Source organism: Pollicipes pollicipes, unplaced genomic scaffold (genome assembly GCF_011947565.3).
Source record: "Pollicipes pollicipes isolate AB1234 unplaced genomic scaffold, Ppol_2.1 Scaffold_7261;HRSCAF=8764_pilon_pilon_pilon, whole genome shotgun sequence".
NCBI lineage: Eukaryota > Metazoa > Arthropoda > Thecostraca > Pollicipedomorpha > Pollicipedidae > Pollicipes > Pollicipes pollicipes.
The window spans coordinates 46,723,347-46,743,902 of NW_023597054.1; the positions used below are offsets into that span (position 1 = coordinate 46,723,347).

At 56.0% G+C, this 20,556-nt stretch overlaps 3 protein-coding genes across 3 annotated transcripts in view; 2 read left to right on the forward strand and 1 right to left on the reverse strand.

Annotated features, from left to right (window-relative positions):
- The first annotated feature begins 1,597 nt into the window (after window positions 1-1,597).
- Window positions 1,598-11,161, forward strand: LOC119111526 (uncharacterized). The gene is made up of 5 exons (XM_037235341.1): window positions 1,598-1,644; window positions 9,376-9,545; window positions 10,201-10,330; window positions 10,713-10,996; window positions 11,088-11,161. Exons 1-5 carry the CDS (start codon window positions 1,598-1,600, stop codon window positions 11,159-11,161), a joined length of 705 nt encoding a protein of 234 aa, XP_037091236.1.
- A 1,313-nt stretch (window positions 11,162-12,474) lies between these two features.
- LOC119111527 (peroxidasin homolog) lies at window positions 12,475-17,856 on the forward strand. The gene is made up of 7 exons (XM_037235342.1): window positions 12,475-12,494; window positions 13,029-13,147; window positions 13,940-14,110; window positions 15,498-15,692; window positions 16,771-16,823; window positions 17,175-17,359; window positions 17,703-17,856. Exons 1-7 carry the CDS (start codon window positions 12,475-12,477, stop codon window positions 17,854-17,856), a joined length of 897 nt encoding a protein of 298 aa, XP_037091237.1.
- A 2,443-nt stretch (window positions 17,857-20,299) lies between these two features.
- Window positions 20,300-20,556, reverse strand: part of LOC119111529 (DNA-directed RNA polymerase II subunit RPB2-like) — a 17,495-nt gene continuing 17,238 nt past the window's right edge. Inside the window, 1 exon segment of the mRNA XM_037235343.1 lies at window positions 20,300-20,440. Within this exon segment, the coding sequence (XP_037091238.1) occupies window positions 20,300-20,440 (141 nt within the window).

Genomic DNA, 20,556 nt, shown 5'->3' on the forward strand with positions numbered 1-20,556 from the left:
ATCACGATCCTCAGCTCTAACGCGCACTCACGTGTGGCAAACCGGTAATGAGTCGGTCAACCCATGTGTGATCCATCACCAGCGGGCCCGGAAGGTGAGGCAAAAGACGAGTGCATCGGACATGGTGTGACGGCGTAATGGAAACACGAAATGAAAAACAAGACACAAGGAAACCTAACCATTCTGGGCCATCGACAGGCACAAAAACCTGCGCTAATTCCGAGCACTGGTGCGCGCACCTCGTTTTGGAGAAACACGCTCTGAGCTATGGTGTTGAAGGCGACGCATCTTTGCCGGACCACTTGAGCGAGGGGTCGGGATGCTCTTCTCTGGAGCTCACTGTCCTGCAGTCTGGAGTCTCCTGAAATGCATTCCAGCAATTCAAGCAGTCAGCTCCCACTGTGACATGATCCCAGAGCTGCCCTGCTGTCATGTGCGTGTGGCATTCCGTGCACGTTACAGTGCACTTCTCGTTTTTGGAGGCTGTTAAGTACTCGAGTGCACACACAGCCGCAGCCCGATGCGTTTTTAGGCGCATGAAGAACAGCGTTGCTTTGAAATGAAAAGAAAAGATATGGGAAAGGAGCTGACAGCCCGCACACATTTTGGAACAGTTAGTGCATCGAACGAGGGGTATTCATATGCAAAGGGAGTCATGCTAACAAACGTGATGGAGGCTGGAGGTCCACGAGCGACGACCTAATTCTGAATTGTAACAGTGATATGCCTCTTATCGTGTTAAAGTGCTAACGATATTTGTGACCGTCCGAAACGAATACATAAAGCTCAGCTGAGGGTTCAAAACGTGAGGACTGACGAGAAAACGTTATGTATTCTTTTCATGCGTTATCACTAGTGCGAGTACTACCGCGCGTTCTTGCATCACCCTGCTTTTTTATCATTCACGGCTCCTGTCTTTGGCCAGGAAATATACATACAATGTCATGCAACTTGACATGAACGTGATAACACCTGTAGCCAGCGACAATGGATAAAACATTTCGACTCTCGACGCGCATTACTGAGCACGATCACAAACATGGTAAGCACATTCAAAAAGCATCGGCGTTTGTTCTGGCCCTCGATCGCAGCAAGGCAATCAAGCCACAGTGGTGAGAGCGAATGAAGTTCCAGTGGTAACGTTGGTTGGACCCGGCCGGACCTGAGCCAAGGGTCCGACCGGACCTGAGCCACAGGCCCGGCCGGACCTGAGCCACGGGCCCGGCCGGACCTGAGCCACGGGCTCTGGCGGACCTGAGCCACGGGCCCGGCCGGACCTGAACCACAGGCCCGGCCGGACCTGAGCCACGGGCCCGGCCGGACCTGGGCCATGGGCTCGGCCGGACCTGAGCCGGGCCGGCGGCGGCGGCGGGAGCGGCAGCGGCGGCGGCGGTGACGGCGGCGGCGGCGGCGGCGGCCGCTGCTGACCGCACGGTACCGTCCGTCACGGCGCCGGCCGTATTAATACGCCGGCGCCCAGAGTGGTGCGTCAGTAGTGGAGCGCGCCCTCCGGAAGTGGAGGAGTGCCGGGCCAGCTCCAGCAGACGGCAGCGCGCGGCGCCGGCATGGCACAGCACGCCTAGGCCAGAGTGACACCATGGCTCCCGTCTCCCGGAGGGGCCTGGCTCCGCTGGCCGCTGTCAGGTCAGTCTGCCGGCGCTGCAGGGGAGTCTCGACGCGATAGTCGCCCTGGGGTGACACGGGGGTCGGCGGAGGGCCCTGGCAATGTGTCCTCAGCTGGATGGGGGACCACCAGAAAGCTTCAGCTCAGTAGGAGTGGATTTAAAATTCAGTCGTTTGTATTGCTATCGAAATGAAAAAGGCGTTTCACATGTTGCATGTCGTGCTGTACCGACGCATGGGACAACTGGTACCTACAGATCTTTACGCATTTACCTTCTGCATCTGCAAATGAGCGCGGAAAAAAACATCGGTGCATCCCTTCTGAATGTCGCAATTCAGAAAGATTTATGGGGGACGGATGGAGCTGATCCAAGCAAGACCCGTTATCAGCGTATAGCACCCGATCTAATCAACTTCTCTGGGTATGTTACACGTCGGCGGCTGTTTGTTACCACTCCCGTTAACACGCGCCCGGGTAGCCGGTTGGATAACCTTCGCTGGGGTGCGGGTCAATTTGATCCCCCGCTGAGATCTCAGAAACCAAGAGGGCTGAAGATACCACATGCACAAGGCGTATTGCCCTGGACGTGAACTCATTTATGTAAAAGTTAGAGGCTTCTAGGTTATGACCTTCGGGCCAAATAAGGTCAAACAAGGTCACATTCCAGGCTGGTCTTCAAAGGGCTCTTAGAACCTAAATAACTGTTCTAAGCAAAAGTTCGCATGCTCATCTAAGGTCAGTGACCTTGTTTGACGTTTTGAAGGTCAAAGTGACCAAAATCATACAAGAACGCCTTAAGTTTTGCATTTGAATGAGTGACAAAGATTACGCTAGGCAGTATGTTCCTAAAAACAAAATGTTTAACTGGGTCCTTTCAGGTCAATGACCTGTTCTGGCCCGTAAGAAGTCTATGGAAGGTGTATAATGCGGTTGCTGTTGTCAACAAACTAGAAATGTGCACCAGGAACTACCCCATAGAGCAAGCTCTAGAGAAATAAAACAGGCTGGTTTTTACCTTGTTCTGATCTTCATACCCGACCTTAGGTCAATGTGATTTGGTCATTCAATTGCTGTTTTGCCTAAGAAAGTATCTCTAGAGATGAGATGCATGGCTTCCTCTAACATTCCGTTGTTTCATCAGATTAAACGATTCCCTTAAAATTGACTACGCTGAATCCCTGACCTGACTTTGACCCGCCGCAAGCCAGCGACCTTACAAGGTACATCCAATTTTTGATAACATACGATCCGCCATTCAATTGTCTACAGCTGTGAAAAATTTGGCGCGGCTGCGCCGCGCCGTTCGGAAACCATTCCGGAAAAAAACCTTTGGGTGGGGAATTTGACCCTTACCCGAGCGCGTATTAGCATATATCCGGTATTTGTAAAAGTCTCAAAACTTTATTCAAACAGCCAGCATCTGTTTGGCACTTAGAAAGCTTCGGTAGATATTAATAACAAATTTTTTGACTGAGTCACAGTCACACGAGCTGTTGTAGGTGAGATGATGTCGGAGGGAAGTCCTGAACGGTGTTCAGCAAGCAGGTCAGCTGGGCGCGGATGACGTGATCTCAAACGCCTCGACACCTCCAGACGTTGGGAAGACGGCGAATGCACTGTGTCCTTGACTTCAAGACTAGCATTTTGTGACATGTTTCTGATACACGCATTTTGTGGGTTGCCATAAGTGGCTTCCACCTACCGACACACGGATATGCGTATTTGGCAGTCAAAAGGCAACGCGTTAACAACATTTGAAATATGCACTCCGTTTTCTTGTCTTCCTCGTTCACGGAGGAAGGACGTTGTTACGCTGTTATATATTTCGTTATACAATGGCACACGAGGTAGGATAACCTCCAGTTTCCTCGGTTTTGCACTGCTTAATATCCATGGGTCGTTGCCCTCCTGGCATGCACATTACATGAAGATCTAGTAACACATTAGCATTCATTGCACACATTCACGTGGCGTTCCAACACGCTGGCGCCGCTCACAGAGCGGGTGAAGTGAAATATTTCTCCCACATGCAGTTAAACTGTTCAGTCGCCGTCACCCATGTCAGCGGATTTACCAAAACTATGCAACCGCTCAACCGTACTGTCGGCGAGTTTGCGCACTAACACCTATCGCAGCTGGTCAGTGCCTACATAAATTGTTTGATGATTGCCTGTGTTTCCCAATGAACATGACCACGTGTGTGGAACGTAGCTGCGTTAACATAATTCACGAACCATATGCGAGTACCGGGAGATGCATTGCCCTACAATATTGTGATCTCTTGAATGGGCGTTATTCGGTCCAGCTTTTTTGACCCGCTGCTCATCGTCAGCGATCTAAATGCGACTTCATGTAGTAACTGTCGATGGCGAGTTTCGCTTCATTTTCGCTGATGTTTGCAATAAGACTGAGATGGGCAGCGGTGTTTCTTGGAAGAAGCCCCAGGCTAGGCGTGCGGTAGTTCCGGATGATTGAATAAATTGGAAGGCTTTCATGTTACCAGTTCACCATAATTCAACTAAATGTTATCACCAAAATGATATCTCAGAAAAAATCAGCCGACACATGCCACCCGAGTGACGCAGTGAACCTGTTATCTTTTCCTCCACCCAGCTCCGCGCGGTCTACATTCCGCCAAAAGGCTTAAGCGTCCCAATTATACTTGAGTCGTTAAGTTGTGACCGACACTCGCAGAAATCGCCTCGAACAAACGTTGAGTACCACATCCACGGGGCCAGGGACACCGTTTGCAGCCAGCAGTCACGACTCCTTGCTAAAGGGTTCGTTGCCCATTGCGGCATCGCCGCCGCTCTGGTTACCGCAAACGTGGTGGCACTGGCCGCTCGCGCGAGTGCCCTGCTGGCTCAGGCGCCTCGCCTGCGGAGAGGGGGGGGGGAGGGGGAGTCTGGGTGGTGGCAAACCGACGCCAATTACCGCACCCAGCCGCTGAGACCTCTCGGATGTCTGCGGTGACTGACACGCTTCAGGAGCGGCGGCTGGGAAGCGAGCTTAGAGACAGGCATGAGCTACTCTACCGGCTCCGCATTCAGCCCGTGCTAATCACCAGGTGTGGAATCTTAAAATAGCCCTGGGAATACTCTGCCATTTGGCCTCTAAATTTGCATGAACCACTGGCGGAAGACCATCGGAACGTCATATGGCCTGATTCAGCGTGGCGAGAGGAAGGTTTACGTCACGCTTGGTCCAGGGCACGCCGCCGTGCACGGTGTCGCGCGAGGAAACCCGCCGCTACACCTGCCCCATAGAGTCATCTCTGACGGCAGTCGGCTCGGTGCAGTTTAAACCTATCAGAAACTTCTGTTTAAAACTTCAATTTCAAAGTTGCCAAGACAGCGAACAATGTTGTCATCCGCGTGCCGCTCGATTGCATATCCACCAGTTGCGGGGAGACAGAGTGTAGACCAGAGCAAAGCGACCAGCGGAACTCAAATACAAATGTAGTGGTGGTTCGAAAAAAGGACTCTTACGCGACAGTTTATCCGTGGCGTCGCATAAATCACAATGTGACGAATGGTGAGCGAGGGACAGAGCACCAAATAACATCTCACTACCAGCTCCGCACACCAAAACGGTGACAAATCAGTGGGGCAGTTGACTAACCAACTGCTATAAGGTCGCAATGGCCATCCCACGCTAACGCAGCCAAATCAAACGTACCTGCGGCGAAAAGGCAGAGTTTGTCTGCGGCTTCCGGGCCAAAGCTTTCCCGCCTTGGAAAAGCGATACCAAAGCGCAGTCTTGCTCAGCGAGTAGGTCACCCGGGCGCAGAAAAAAGCTTTGCTGATGACGATGTGAGCTCGAAGTTTCTGGAGAAGCAGCGTGGAGAGACAGTGACCTGCCAGTCTGTGGATATCAACCAAACTTCAGAAAGGGCTGCAAACTGCCCATTGGAGATCTCAGCAGCCTGGAACCATCAGGGTTGCCGTCACACAGCTTGGCGGTCAAGCGAGGCGTGCTCATCATGATGGGAGCGATGCCATGGTCTTCATCACAAGATTTCCGCTCGTCCCATCTGGTATGCCCTTCGAGTTCCTTGGAGGGTACGTGACTCCATGGACTGGTCACTGGTCAAACAACGATTCAGTTGAACGAGACGACCCGTCTCGTGTCGAGATCTTCAGGGGGTAATCTGAGACTGGTGTGTAACTGCAGAATGCGTGTTACCGTTTGCTCTTGGCTTCTCTGAACTTAAATCCCTGCGGATGCAATAGATTTGACATTGAATTAACTGTATTGCTGGAGCAAATGAGTTGAGCCCGGCAATTTCATTTGAACATGTCCCACTATTCAATACAAATACAACTACACATGATATCCACGACACAAGCCAGATCAATGTTCGATCGCAAACTGCGGCTATCTCAAATCAAATAGTTATTTTGCACGATACATTTCATGATAACTCCGGCACCGCCGGGCATCCCAGCTGGTGCGCATAAAATTGATTCGCATTATGGCTACACAGCAGCTGGTAAACCGATACATTGGCGGTACACTGAAGCACCCATCGAACAACAAACACCTTGGTCTGGCCAACACTAAGAATAAGCCACCACGCAGCCCATTCATTGTAGGGTCGGAGACTACTCTCCCGGGTGACCGGGCCGCGGTCACCCCCTCAGTGTACCGGGCCGCGGTCACCCCCCCCCCCCCCCCAGTGTACCGGGCCGGCCGAGCCGGACCAGCGAGCTGGCGCGACAGCCGGCAGCGGCTCGCCGATCGCTCAGGCCGCCGCCCGCCACCTCCGCAGGGGGGCAGCGACGCTACCCGGCACGGCAGTTCCAGCCCGTCACGGGAGGGCGGCGGGGGTGATCCGTCAACCAGCCATCCCAGAAAACAATGCGGCCGGCAGTCGGCGCTAAAAACTGCCGGCGCCGGAGTCGCGGGGGCAAAGACACCTGGATGACGGGGCGGCTCTTCACGGTCCGCTTCGGCCGCGGACGGAATGGGCTGCCGCATGCAACCTGCGCCGGGCGATCACCGCGTCCGTCCTCAGGCGGCCGGTGCCGGCGCACCCGTCCTCAGGCGCCGGGTGCCGGCGCGTCCGGTCCCACCGTGTCCGGTCCTATGGTGTCCGACACCGCGTACCCAGTACCACGGCGTCCGGTACCAATGTGTCCAGTACCATGGCGTCCGGTTCCAGTGTATCCAGGACCGTGGCGTCCGTCCCAGTGTGTCCAGTGTCATGGCGTCCGGTCCCAGCGTGTCCAGTGCCGTGGCATCCGGTCCCAGTGTGTCCAGTACTATGGCGTCCGGTCCCAGTGTGTGTCTAGTGCCATGGCGTGCGGTCCAAGCCTGACCGGCGCCGAGCCGGCCGTGCGGACCGCGACGCTGGCGGGCGTGTGCCACCGCCGGGCGCCTGCCGTCTGTCACGGCTCCGTCCACGCCGCTCCGGCGCCGCAACCGTGCCGGCAGCGGTCGACTGCGGTCGGACGGCGGCCGGCGGCGCCGCGGGGAGCCGCCGGTCACAATGGCCGGCGCCGAGTGGGCCGCGGCGTCGCCCTGGCAGCAGCGGCGACGCTGGCGGCGGCCGGCGGCGCCCGCGCGGCAGGTCGGTCACCGGCGGTCGCACCGGCGGAAACGATGCAGACGGAGACACGCGGACCGGCCGGCACGAGCCGCCCGGGGACCGCCCGGGGGACCGGAACTGCACGGCGCCGGGGCCGGTCTGGGCGCCGGTGAGAAGCAGATCCGCCGCGTGCCGCCGCTTCAGACGGCGCGGCTCGGCGTCGTCCGGTGCTGCGGGATCGGGTGTCACGAGCCCCCTCTCGGAGCCGGGCGGGGCACTGCCGGGATGATGTCACTTAGTGACTTCTCCACCGGACTGAGCGTCGCGACCGTGTCACGATACTCAGCCCGATGGAGACGTGGGCGGTGGATGCAAGCCTGCCTTGTTCCAGGACTGGCTCGATTATGACGTCAGTGTTTTATGCTAGTGCAACACTTTGGGTTCACAGTGGACTGTACACAATGCATCGTGCATTGCATGGTTAGGCACTCAACCGTTTCTTGGAGCTGAGAGCATCGTATCAGAAGGAGGATGCTTAGTGTGTGTGTGTGTGTGTGTGTGTGTGTGTGTGTTGGTGTGTGTATGTGTAGGAATTAACTGAAATATTTACAAGGAACTTCGTGTTCACACACGCGAGTGAAATGCCTTAAGGTTATTATCCTTCATCCTTCGCCAGGATGAAGATTGTGACGGAAACACTGGCATTATATTGGCGATGTGTCGTCTCAGCATGTTCGACGCCGGACACTACACATCTGCTGTCTATGTATTGGGGTTTCCATTACCTGTCTGTTGGGCAGCCCTTGCGCCTTTTCGGCTCTTCGGAAGCATCTCTCAAAAGTGTGCAGAGGTCATTATGCCACTTCAGCTAGTTGAGCTCCGAACTTTTTGAACTTTTTATCTTAAAGCTGGGATTTTTTACATGTCAAGTCACCTGGCTTCGGCCACGTTTTCGGTGGTTTTCATGACCAAACACGGCAAACCGTCGCCACATGGAATTCCCGTATTTTTCCTTAGCAGCTCTGTAGGTATGATATTCACTTAAAATTCATGTTATTTGTGCCTGTCGTCATTATGGACGGTACGAGACCACACCAGTGATATGAAGTATTGAAGTTAACGTGAAATTAGTCCACGGGATTATTATACGAGCCAAAACCGATACATCTTGATGGTGCCGTAAGGAGTACTAAATGCCAAGTATGGGCGAGTCAACTCTTGAAATTATTCAATGAAATGCGAGGAAACGTCTTCCAGTACTCCTTCGTGCATGTAGGCTCCGCGTATGAAGCATCTGGGTCGATTGTCATAAAAGGTCAAGGGCGACTTAAGATTACCTCACACTTTGTCTTGGAGACAAATTATGCGGATCTTTTAAACCAGCTTTATTCAGCGCAAAATGTTAGAGGCCAAAAAAATATTTGACTTTGTTTGACATTACCTATCATGTAACCTTCAATATTAAATATTTAAGGTATAGGTATCTGCTTATACGTTGCAGGCGACATACAAGGTTGTCACGGTGCATTCGCTATTTTAAATCAAGCAGATACATCGAATGAGAAATCAGCACCTGGACCGTCCTCTATATTTTTCCAATAGTATCAAAACCACTAAAATCTGGCAAATAATTGAAAAATGCCCGGAAAAACACGCTTCCAGAAACCACGCAGAAATCTTCGGATTTCCAATACGATAACAGTATGGTTATGTCATGATTAAACGTGTTCGCTGTTTGGTCGTGCTGCAAACGGCTTGTTCGATATAAAGAAGCGTCCACAATTTCAAACTTCTGTTTGAGGAGATGCTTAGAGATATAAACATGACTGCAGGCATTATCAAAACCTTTGTGGACTTTTTAGAACGTTCCGGATAACAAGCTTTCTTGAAAACGACAAAAGGTAAAACGTCCGATGAAAAAGACCCACTAGGCCCGACACATGCAATGGAATGCCCCTTTGCTAACACTTAGCTCAGAACACACACAATGCTGTCGATAGAGATGTTCTTCTCGCAGCCTGTTCAAGCGAGCTGTGTTCTCCTCGTAGCTTGTTCAGCCTAGCTATGCTCTCTTCGCAACTTGTTCAGCCGAGCGGTGTTCTCGCAGCTTCTTCAACCGGGCTGTGTTCTCCTCGCAGCTTGTTCAACCGGGCTGTGTTCTCCTCGCAACTTGTTCAACCGAGCTGTGTTCTCCTCGCAGCTTGGCCGTACTGATCTCCAGTGGACACTGCCTGTTCAACCTGCGGCCGCTGCTCGGCAAGGAGTACTCCCGGCCGATCCTGGACGACCTGGACAACTCCGTCGACCTGACGTTCCGGGACGACCTCCTCGGCGATGTGGTGCGCGTGGCTACGGAAGAGGTGGAGGACCTCCGCCGCAGCGACAGCCAAGGTGATCGCCACGTTTACCCCACCTGGCCCGCACAGTGCCGGCCAACTGGCTTCACTATGTGACGCAGAGTCCTGTGGGTCCGACGATCCTCGTGTCAGCCGCAGGACAACATCGAAGAATCTGCCGAAAGCGTCCGCTATTGTACAGTTACCGCACTTTGATTCTGGGGCGGGACAATAAGCCATCTACCAACAAGGCAGGCGAGTCCATTTGACGTCCCAATTACTTGACGACAGGGATTTACATACAGACATTGGCAATTACAGCGCCGCCAATAAGCCAGACGCGCTGGAGACGCCTCACATGGTGACGTTGTGCCGCCCCTCAGCGGGCGCGTTCTCATGCGGCTGCTGAACTTTAGCGGCGTCTCGCCCCACCACTGCCGCCGATATGGGAGCGCCTCGCTTTACGAGCATGTCGCCGCCGTTCCGCGGAGCCGGCCGGCCGGGCCGGCGTCCGACGGCCGGCCGCTGGTTCCCGTCGTAAAGTGTGAGCCCGCGGCAGGCCGGCGACGCCGCGGGGGCGTTGGCGGACGGCGTGCCACGGCTCGGGCGACACGTGGCGCACGTGCCACGTGCGTGAAGGGCGCCTTGCGCGGACCATCGGCGCACGACCGTGGCACGGCTTGGCTGATTGGCGGCGCTCGTGTCGGCAGCCGGGGCAGAGCAGGACATCCGGTACACGTCGCGCCTGCACTCCATGCACCGGCGTCCCCTGCCGGAGGTGAAGAATGACTCGTACTTCGCTCTGACAGCAGTGCGGGCCACCAAGCTACTTCAGGAAAGGTGGGAGTGGCGACGAACCGCGGGGATCAAAGTCTTGAAAGCGGAGGAGGCGTATAGACGGGGGTTGGGCGGCCAGAAGGAGCGCAACAGTGGGCTTACAGAAGCCAAACCATTTATGTTTCCGGCTAAGCCTGATCGACGACTCTCCGTTGTCTCCGTTCACGCGCCGACCAGCCTCAGTCCGAGGCCAAGGTTCTGCCATGTGGTCGCCGGACAATCAAGCTGGCGTGATCTGACAAGGGACCAGTGTGGGAGTTTGGTCGGGACGCTTTTGGACGAGGCTCGCGCCAATTTTCAGTAATTGCTGGGCACCGCAATAATGACCGGGAGGGATTCCCGGTCTGGGGTCGCGCGGTCATCCTATTTATATTTGTCTCGACAGGCTGGCATTGTCCGGGGAGGACGTCATGTTTCGTCTGCCGCTCTATGACCTGAGGCTGACCCGGCTCGGCAACCTCTGCCCTCCGCATCACGGCGTTGAGTACCCCAGCTGCGATCTCGACAGCAAGTACAGGAGTGTCGACGGCACCTGCAACAACGTCAAGTTCTCGTGGTGGGGCAGTGCCAAGTCGGCTTTTGTGCGGCTACTTCCACCGGACTACGGCGACAGTGAGTGTGCTGTCAATGACGCAAGGGAATCAACTTTCCAAATATTGATTGCAAAATGTAACGTGTTATGCGAGTTTGAGAAAAGCACTGGCGGCTTCATCGCCCCAACATTGAGTGATGCCTATCGACTTTGTCTCTCCCTTTCGAGGCTTGGTGCGAAAAATAAACTTTTGTAACCCCAGCGTGCAACCGAAGTCAACTGACCTGGTGGCGACGCCGTGAGCGACATCACAGCTCATGCGGGTGACGCATCATGGCAGAACCGATAGTGTCAACCTTTCCTAATACTCTGAGGACAAATCTAATATGAATTAGATGCAAGTCAAGCGTAAAAAAGTCACGCCTCTCAACGTTCTGCTACATCTCCGATTCTTCGAAGCTGAGATAATCTCCACTACTGCACACACCAACGTGCATCTCATCCATCACAGTGACACACCTAAAAGTGGCAATAAATAAAGCCGTCTGTTCTGGGGCTTCCCGGGTTCTCCGACCCTGCTCAGGATTCAGTCGGTACCGCTCACGACGACACAATCCAGCTTGTAGCACCGCACCTCCACACGGGCTGGATCGGTACCAGAGCGCGCGCGAGACGCAGTCCATGAGCCGCCGCCTTTTTGTGCTCAGCTGGTCCGCCAGACGCACGCCCCTGCACCGTTACTCCCCGCTTAATGAGCCAATTAGAAGCCGCGTGTTTACGCGCATAACTCGCTCGATGCGCCGCGCTTCCCATCCATTTTTCACGCGGTGGCCGGGCCGGGTGCGCCGCTGTCAGTGGGCCGGGTTTTATGGGGCCTAATTGTTGCGGCGTGGCGCTGGTCCGCTTTGCGTGGCCAGGGCGGTGGCGGCCGGCGGCGGGCGGGCCCGCTTCGGTGAGGGGGTGGTCCCGGCGCCGTCGCGCCTGTCGCCCGGCGCTGGCCCGCTCTCGGTGACCAGAGACGCGCCGTCGGCCGGCGCCCGGCGCCTGTCGCCCGGCGCTGGCCGCTCTCGGTGACCAGAGACGCGCCGTCGGCCGGGCCCGGCGCTACGGCCCGCCTCTCGGTGACCAGAGACGCGCCGTCGGCCGGCGCCCGGCGCCTGTCGCCCGGCGCTGGCCCTCTTGCGGTGACCAGAGACGCGCCGTCGGCCGGCGCCCGGCGCCTGTCGCCCGGCGCTGGCCCGCTCTCGGTGACCAGAGACGCGCCGTCGGCCGGCGCTGGCCCGCTCTCGGTGATCAGAGACGCGCCGTCGGCCCGGCGCCCGGCGCCAGGAAACACCCGGGCGTCAACACGCCACGGAACCACCACCGACGGGATCCTTCCGGAATTTGCCCAGTTGGAGTTCACGGAAGCAGACCCCCCCCCCCCTTCCCCAACGTATTGGGGAGTGGAACGCTTCGGGGGCCCGGGTAACGACGGCCGTTTCCTCTGCATGCTCCGCAGGTGGCACGTCGGAAATAGTCAGGCGCTGGGGTGGTGTGTATAGCCAGAGGGTCGCAGTGCGCTAGGTGACGGTCCATGGCGGACTGATTTGTACGGTTAAGCGATTTATTAAGTATGAATCCCAACGCCCTGGGGTTTGCTTACTTCGCTTGCTTATTTGCTCTACACGATCATGCAACAGACTACGCGTTCAACAACATGAAATGTCGCCGTTTCTTTCCACTTCCACTGAATGGCCTTCCTTTTCCTCATTTTTGCACAACGTACAGGAGCGACGATTGCTCATTGTGGATTTGGACGGTTGGTTCAATAAACACGTACTGTCTGTCAAAAAAAAAAAAAAAAAATCCGCAAACCACTTTGCTGCGGTCTGCATAAACGCTGCATAAAGAGGTGGACAGTCCACGGTCAGAGTGCGTGTGTGACTGACGCTGTCCTGCCGCAGAGGTGGACAGTCCACGGTCAGAGTGCGTGTGTGACTGACGCTGTCCTGCCGCAAAGGTGGACAGTCCACGGTCAGAGTGCGTGTGTGACTGACGCTGTCCTGCCGCAGAGGTGGACAGTCCACGGCCAGAGAGCGTGTGTGACTGACGCTGCCCTGCCGCAGAGGTGGACAGTCCACGTGTCTCGCGGGACGGCGCCGCGCTGCCCAGCTCGCGCCGCGCCAGCGCCGCCTGCCTGTCGCAGCGGTTGGTGCCGGCTGGCCGCTCCGAGCGCATCTCGCTGATGGTGATGCAGTGGGGCCAGTTCCTCGACCACGACCTCTCCCACACGCCGATGAACACAGGTACGCGTCGAGCCGAGCGGCGCCGGCGCCGGCTAGTGACGGCGCCGGCTGGTAGCGACGCCGGCTGGTGACGGCGCCGGCTGGTGACGACGCCGGCCGGTGGCGTCGCCGGCTGGTGACGTCGCCGGCTGGTGGCGGTGCCGGCTGGTGACGTCGCCGGCTGGTGACGACGCCGGCTGGTGACGGCGCCGGCTGGTGATGTCGCCGGCTGGTGACGGTGCCGGCTGGTGACGGCGCCGGCTGGTGATGTCGCCGGCTGGTGACGGCGCCGGCCGGTGACGTCGCCGGCTGGTGACGACGCCGGCCGGTGGCGGTGCCGGCTGGTGACGTCGCCGGCTGGTGACGACGCCGGCCGCTGGCGTCGCCGGCTGGTGACGGCGGACCGACACCGAACCGTACCGCCTGGCTCGCCGCGCGCGGCGTCTTGGCTGCACACGTGCGAGAGCTGCCGGCTCTTGGGATGTCACTCGGGCAGATGGGAGGAGGGGGAAGGGGGGGGGGGGGCGTCACGACGCAGACTGTCATGATGCCATGGCGATGGTGTCGTTGTGACAAGCCGCGTGACTTTCTACCAGTTGAGTTTCGGTATTCTCCGCTGCGATTGGCAAACAAATCTGACGTATTGAGTGCATTGTGAAGACCCAACTGCTGCTATTTTCCCTCAGTAAGCGGGCCGCTGGGTCGCATTCTGCCGTCACCGCACCCTTGATGACCGCAGCAACGTCGTCCTGCGCCGCGAGCGGCATCGCGCAGATCTCTGCTCGACTTGGCTGACGGCGGCGCCGGTTTCAGCGACGCTGTACGGGAGTCCGATCTCGTGCTGCTCGCTGCCGCCGCAGCTGCAGCACCCGGACTGTTTCCCGATCGCGATCCCGCGGACGGACAGCCTGTACCGGCAGTCTGGCCAGAGCTGCATGGAGTTCGCCCGCTCCGTAGCCGCCGTCCACAACGGCTGTGGTCTGGGTGAGTCGAACGCGGCGCCCGCGCCACCTGCCGATGGGCTTAGAGGGAAGGGGAGCACGGCATGGGAGGCCTGAGAAGCGAAGAAAGTGTCCCTTCAAATCAAGGGGACTTCGTAATGGAAAAACACGCCTCAAAAGTCATACTAGTGCACGGTGTCGATTTATTCCATGTTAATTAGTACACAGTACCACCCAAAATCTCTCGAAGTGAATGTCAGTGCTCCTATTCTGCTTGCACGCACACAAACGTCCCGGCCACCATAAAGAACCATGAAATCTGACACATCCTATCACATTACTGCATGTCGCCGCAGCGCTCCTGAGAGGTTCAGCACATTAAGGAAAGAACATCAATCGCGTGTTGATTTTAAGCGCGATAAGATCAGGCCGTGTGGTAAGAAACGCCTCCGACGTCGCACACGGGTACGTGGATGCACAAAATGAATGCGTAAAATGCATGGCTAAATCCGCTGAATAAGTATCATGTACAGTGATTCTCCAAATGACTGAATACATGAATGGGTACAGATAAAGCGTAAAATAATGCAAGTGTGGCCTTCGATTTGCAGCATATGCGAACACAAGTCTGGATAAGAGAAAGCTCCGAGTCAATTTCGCGCTCGACGCTTTTGAAGGGCGCGTCTAGCGTCTGCTACAATGACCAAACGTGAATGATGCTCTCGTTGTAATGAAGGGAGGACACATTTTCACGGCCGTGAGGACAAGAACCGTTGTTTGATACTACGTCGGCTGTGTGATGGCTAGAGGGTGGCGCCTAGTGCCTATCGCATGACATAACGAGCTCATAATTGGATTGGATGTCATAAAGGATCCGGTTACGGGCTCATTTTGTCATGGTTCTCACTCAAGCTCTTCTGTCCAGCGGTAAAGAACTTGGCAGGTCTAGTTAATGGATGGCAGAAGTGGTATAAAACACGCTACAAAGACAAGGCTCCATCACGACGTGCCACAGCGTATATGGTCTCATAGCGCCGATAGCGCCCGGACACCAGGCGACGTGGCTGACGGTGGCCGGTGGCTCCAGGGCTTCATAGAACGCCCGAACCCGAACTCTGCCATCTGCGTCTGCCGTCACGTTTGTTGACAAAATCACTTCGCTGATATGCTTGGCGTTTCAAGGAAAGCACGAATTTGTCGCAAGGTGTCACCTCGGTGTCATCATCTGCATTGGTATCCAATTGGAGCGATGAGTGTCGCGCCCTATATATGCATATATATATATATATATATATATATATATATATATATATATATATATATATATATGAATATGTGGATGCATATAAGGCGCCACATTCGTCGTTCATGCGTGGGAATCCTGCAGCTAGATGATTCAAGATGTCTCATTACTTCATTCCGACCAACAGGTCCCAGAGAGCAGGTCAACCAAGTTACGTCATTCGTTGACGGCTCTGGCGTCTACGGAAGTTCTGACGGTGAACTGCAGCAGCTGCGGCAGTACGAGGGGGGCAAGATGAAAATGACCGGTTCTCTGCTTCCCACTACTGATGGCGACGGTAGCTGCATCCGACAGAGGACCGATGTCAAGTGCTTCCAGGCCGGTGAGCTGCCTGGAACAAGTGATGCTGATAAGGCCCTTTGCACCACCAAAATTCCTTCCAGAACATAAACTTAATGTCAGTTTGCTGGATTGTCACGGCATATTGGGCAAGATACAAAGACTGTCCGAAATCCGTTCTGATTACCAGAAGTAGGCAGTGCTTTCCTTGTGCAGATTTTACTAATTCTCTCACCTTAAAATCGTTTCGTTTCAAACTGCGTCCATATTCAAAGTTATGCTGGCGAATATTAGCGTCAGTTACCCTGACTATGAGAGCAACTCCCGCTACAACAGATTGTAGGACAAACAGTCGGGAGGAAAAGGCACCACTTTCGAGGTGGCCCTCTGAGGTCCGTTCCCAGACACTAATTATTCGTGTGGGAATGAGTTAACGCCCAGCTTTTAACAGGCAATCACAGCGTATGAAAACACCTGTTTTCCTTCAGTAAGCTTCAGCGCAGGCTCAGTTTGTTTAGTTTTGATTCCATAGCTCACAAGAGAAAAGATGGCACGCAAGTTCGAAAGCTTGTCCTATCGGTTGCAAGGGAATATGGATTCTCGTGTACGTGACGGTATCAGGTCTACGCATTTCCGGCTCTAGTGATGAACAGAGTTACATAGCTATCTTATGCGCAACAGCCTCCACTTCCACCACCAACGTAATGCAGCGTTTTAGCGCGTTGGCCTTCCGCTGGGCCCTCCAGCGTTGCGAGGCAGTCTCCGCTGCTAGACCTCAGCTGGCCGTCACAGTCCTCAGTCTGCTCTCCAGCGTTGCGAGGCAGTCTCCGCTGCTAGACCTCAGCTGGCCGTCACAGTCCTCAGTCTGCTCTCCAGTGTTGCGAGGCAGTCTTCGCTGCTAGACCTCAGCTGGCCGTCACAGTCCTCGGTCTGCTCTCCAGTGTTGCGAGGCAGTCTCCGCTGCTAGACCTCAGCTGGCCGTCACAGTCCTTCGGTCTGCTCTCCTGGCGGGAAACGTAATGACGCGATTACGCGAGTCTCGTCCGGACTGCGGCGTCCGCGGCTCTGACTCTGACCTCTGCGTCAGGGTCAGGCTCTGACTCTGACTCTGCGTCGCTCAGGTGACATCCGGGTGAACGAGCAGCCCGACCTGACCACGCTTCACACGCTCTGGGTCAGAGAGCACAACCGAGTGGCCGGCAAGCTGGAACGATACTGCTCCGGATGGGACGACGAAAAATTATTCCAGGTGAAATATGGCGTTCGGAAGGGGGCAATTAAGGTGCGACGAGCCGGGCGACAGTCACGTCTCGAGCGCTCCGTGGCGTGATAGCCATCGGGTCATTAGCGTCAGCCGGCCGGCCGTTAATGCATGTGTGTGGAGGTCGGGGTCGGCGAGGCCGCGGGACGACCCGCGGTCTGCAGCCGCCCGAGCTCGGGTCGTTTGGAGAGTTCGCCGGGGTCCTGTGGCCGGGCGGCGCCGTCGCGGCTGACTCGCTCCTGTAGCCGGGCCGTGGTCCCCCAGGAGTCTCGCCGGCTGGTGGCAGCGATGATCCAGCACATCACCTACAGCGAGTGGCTGCCGGTCGTGTTAGGCGATGACCTCGTGACCCGACATGACCTGGCACCGGCCAAGAGTGGGTTCTACGGCGGCTACAGCCCCAACGTGGACCCGACCATTGCCAACGTGTTCGCTACAGGGGCTATGAGGTGAGGGAGGTGTTCGGAACTTAAGCCTTGCCGAGCTCAGGGATGATCCCACGCGTTCAGGGATTCTTTGCCGCAGCGATGCGGAGCAGGGACGGCGATGTTTATAATTGACAGTTTCAATCCAGCACTCAACAATCATGCACATAACTGTCCAGTTGGTTTCAGTACAACGTGGAAAGTTCTTGATATTATTATCCAGCGCCAACAGCCAAGCACCAAGCCAACCTGAATCCAAAGCCGTCCCAGCCTGTCGCAGCCTTTCGGATAATGCGCACGGTGTGGACGTAGCCTATTACCAGGCCGAGGGATCCGCCGGGCTGAGACAGGCCGTCCTCGCCGACAGGTTCGGCCACACGCTCGTGCCGGACCACCTGCTGCTGTTCACGCCCTGGCACACCAAGCTGGCCGGCGTCTCACTGCACAAGAGCTTCTTCCGGCCCCACTCACTCTACCATCCGGGCAGGATAGACGAGTACATGGCCGGTAGGTTGACGTGAGCCGCGCTGGATTTCCTGGATCCTGAATCCTGGATCCCATTACCGTGCCCGCCAGGCAGCTTTTCATTTAGACAGCCGTAACGTGCGGTTAGACCCAATTTCCGAAGGCATGGTCGGAAATGTCAGCGTAGATATATCGAGCTAAATTAGACGTCGTAAGACGTTACTGCGCTAGCTTGGAAGAACAACAGGTAGATATGTAAATATTTTGGACCGCCGGCAGCTAATGTGCCAACCATGCTCTTGTCAGGCTAAATACCACTTGGGCTTTCTCGTTAAATCTCCCGTCGAAGATTTAACGTAAGACTATTAAAATAATTAGAGGCCACGCAATTGTGCAGATCTAAGCAGAAAATACAGATGCCCATGAACATAGCTGTGATGACCGACCGGCGAAACGTCGTCTAGTCTTCCACAGTTTTCGTCGGAACTGAAGTTAGTTATTTACCATCGTTGCCATGGTGCTTCTCAGTTTCTCACCATCGCCACCCCGGCCGTTCACTGCCACTTGCAGCTGCATTCCTGCAGAAGCGAGGCATTGTTATTTGGGGATGCATGGACCAATTACCGCCCGACCACAAGCGACCATTACATGGGATGCATCATTTCCGGCGCCGTGCTGCGTGCTTGGCCCCCTGCCCCCGCGGAGGTCGGGTTCCCAGCTGGGCCCGCTCGTTACCGGGTGGAGTTTTCACGGCGTCTGTCGCGGACAGGCCTGGCCAACGCCAACAGCAGCGAAGCGGACAACTACCCTGGTGGACACCATCAGGAACCGGCTGTTCGCGCCGCCGGGGCAGGCGTTCGGGCTCGATCTCGGCGCTCTCAACATCCAGGTGGGATGTAGTGCGATCTACGCCCCGTTCTCAGCGCACGGGCACCACGGCTCGCCCTCGCCCCGTCGCTTGGTGTAGCTTTTGTTTAGCGCGATGGCGTTGAAGTTGGTTGGTTTAAGGGAGCTTCCCAGCGGCTTGTGAACAGCGCGGTGTAATTATGGTGTCGAGAACGGTTCCGCAGGCGCGGCCAGGCGGGGCGAATCGCGGAGGGGAAATTAAATGGAACAAAGCCTCTGTCGGCTTTACTGATCGGCTTACGGACGTGCTGTGGACAGTTATCCACGACGCTGGCCGGCGCATTGACAGCGTGGTGGGGCGGGTGGATACGCCAATTGGCGACCATCCGCGTACAATGACCCGGCATGCCACCGGCCCCAATATGCACGTCGGCCTCATCAAGCACGCCCAAACCACGCGTCACGCTCGTAAAAATCCGACTCGACCACCACGGAGCCATGTCATTAGCTCCGTGACCTTCCGAAGCGCCCTCGCACCACTAGCCATCAATGTCGGAGCGAAGCCGGAGCCGCGAGCGAAAGACCCGCCCCGCACCACCGGCCTGAGATTCTGTCGCGGGCCACCAGGACTGTCGCCGACCGGCCGACCGTGTGCGCCGCGAAGAGGATAGGGCGGTCAAGCCGAAGAACGTGACGGGGGAGGCCTTCAGGGTTTTGACGCCGCCACTCGGGCCAAGCCCGCTCTCCGTCTCTGTCTCTCGCTCGGTAACCGTCCGCGGCGTCGCTGACCTCGTCTGACGTCTGCCGTTGACGGGCGCACTCTCTGCCCTCCGGCAGCGCGGCCGGGACCACGGCCTGCCCTCCTACACGCTGTGGCGTCGGGCGTGGCGGCCCTCGCCCGAGGTGAAACGCCTTCGCTGACCTCAAGGCCATCATGAGTCCTCGCGCTGTCCGCCAGGCTCATCGCCACCTACACGTATGAACCCGCTTGGGGGGGGGAGGGGGGTGGGATTGTGCGCTTTGTGAGTGCAGCTCACGGGATCTGGTCCAGCTCAGTAAATTAATTTGATATTGGCTGCTTCAAACGCTATGAATGATCTACTTGCGAAATTTAACGGTTTAGGATTGATGACAATTTGTTCTAGCGCTTTATCATTTACCCTCTGACTACTCAACATTATTCTCAAATCCAACAATTTGCAAAATTCGTGATGACTAATAAAAATAAGGCGGAGATCCAAAATTTTAAAGAAAACAAAAAATTTAATGCCGCTGCTTTGCCTCAACCTCTGGGCCATTCAGCACACGATTCGTTCCCCGAATCAAGCATCAGCTCCTCGCATAATGTACGTCGTGTTCCGACTCCAAACGTGGAAACAGGCCTTTTTAGCAAATCCAGCAGTGGGATTCTTCTTTTGTCTCGGAACATTATATCATTATCTACGATGTTGCGTAGCCAAGACAGTAGGTATTACACCTAGATATTGCGAGACAGTGCATCTCTCTATAAATAACCAGTCTGCTGTTTGACGATGGGCTAGAATTCGAACCATTTGAGCCGATCAAGCCTGAAATTCAACATTTGTAATGCACATGACAGGACAGCGTTGACCCCGACGACGATCCGATGCACCGTGTCGACAGCAGCGCCACCTATTCCGGCAGGCGCGTAGACGACATCGACCTGTACGTGGGCGGCCTGCTGGAGACGCCACCAGACGGCGCCCTGGTCGGCCCCACGCTCGGCTGTCTGATGGCGCACCAGTTCCAGACGCTCAGACGCGGCGACCGCTTCTGGTACGAGAACGGCGAAGAGCCGCACTCGTTCAGCGCAGGTGAGTGCGGGAACAGCACTTGTTCGGTGCAGGTGTGTGGGACAGCAACTATCGATCAGTCCAGGTGAGGGTGGC

Bases quoted from the DNA above. Each gene is read 5' to 3' on its own strand.
- LOC119111526 (XM_037235341.1), top strand. From the start codon at position 1,598: ATGGCTCCCGTCTCCCGGAGGGGCCTGGCTCCGCTGGCCGCTGTCAG. The intron at 1,645-9,375 runs GTCAGTCTGCCG...ACTGATCTCCAG, and splicing joins GCTCCGCTGGCCGCTGTCAG to TGGACACTGCCTGTTCAACC. The intron at 10,997-11,087 runs GTAACGTGTTAT...CTCCCTTTCGAG, and splicing joins CCAAATATTGATTGCAAAAT to GCTTGGTGCGAAAAATAAAC.
- LOC119111527 (XM_037235342.1), top strand. From the start codon at position 12,475: ATGAATCCCAACGCCCTGGG. The intron at 13,148-13,939 runs GTACGCGTCGAG...CGCCGGTTTCAG, and splicing joins CCACACGCCGATGAACACAG to CGACGCTGTACGGGAGTCCG. The intron at 17,360-17,702 runs GTGAGGGAGGTG...CCTCGCCGACAG, and splicing joins TTCGCTACAGGGGCTATGAG to GTTCGGCCACACGCTCGTGC.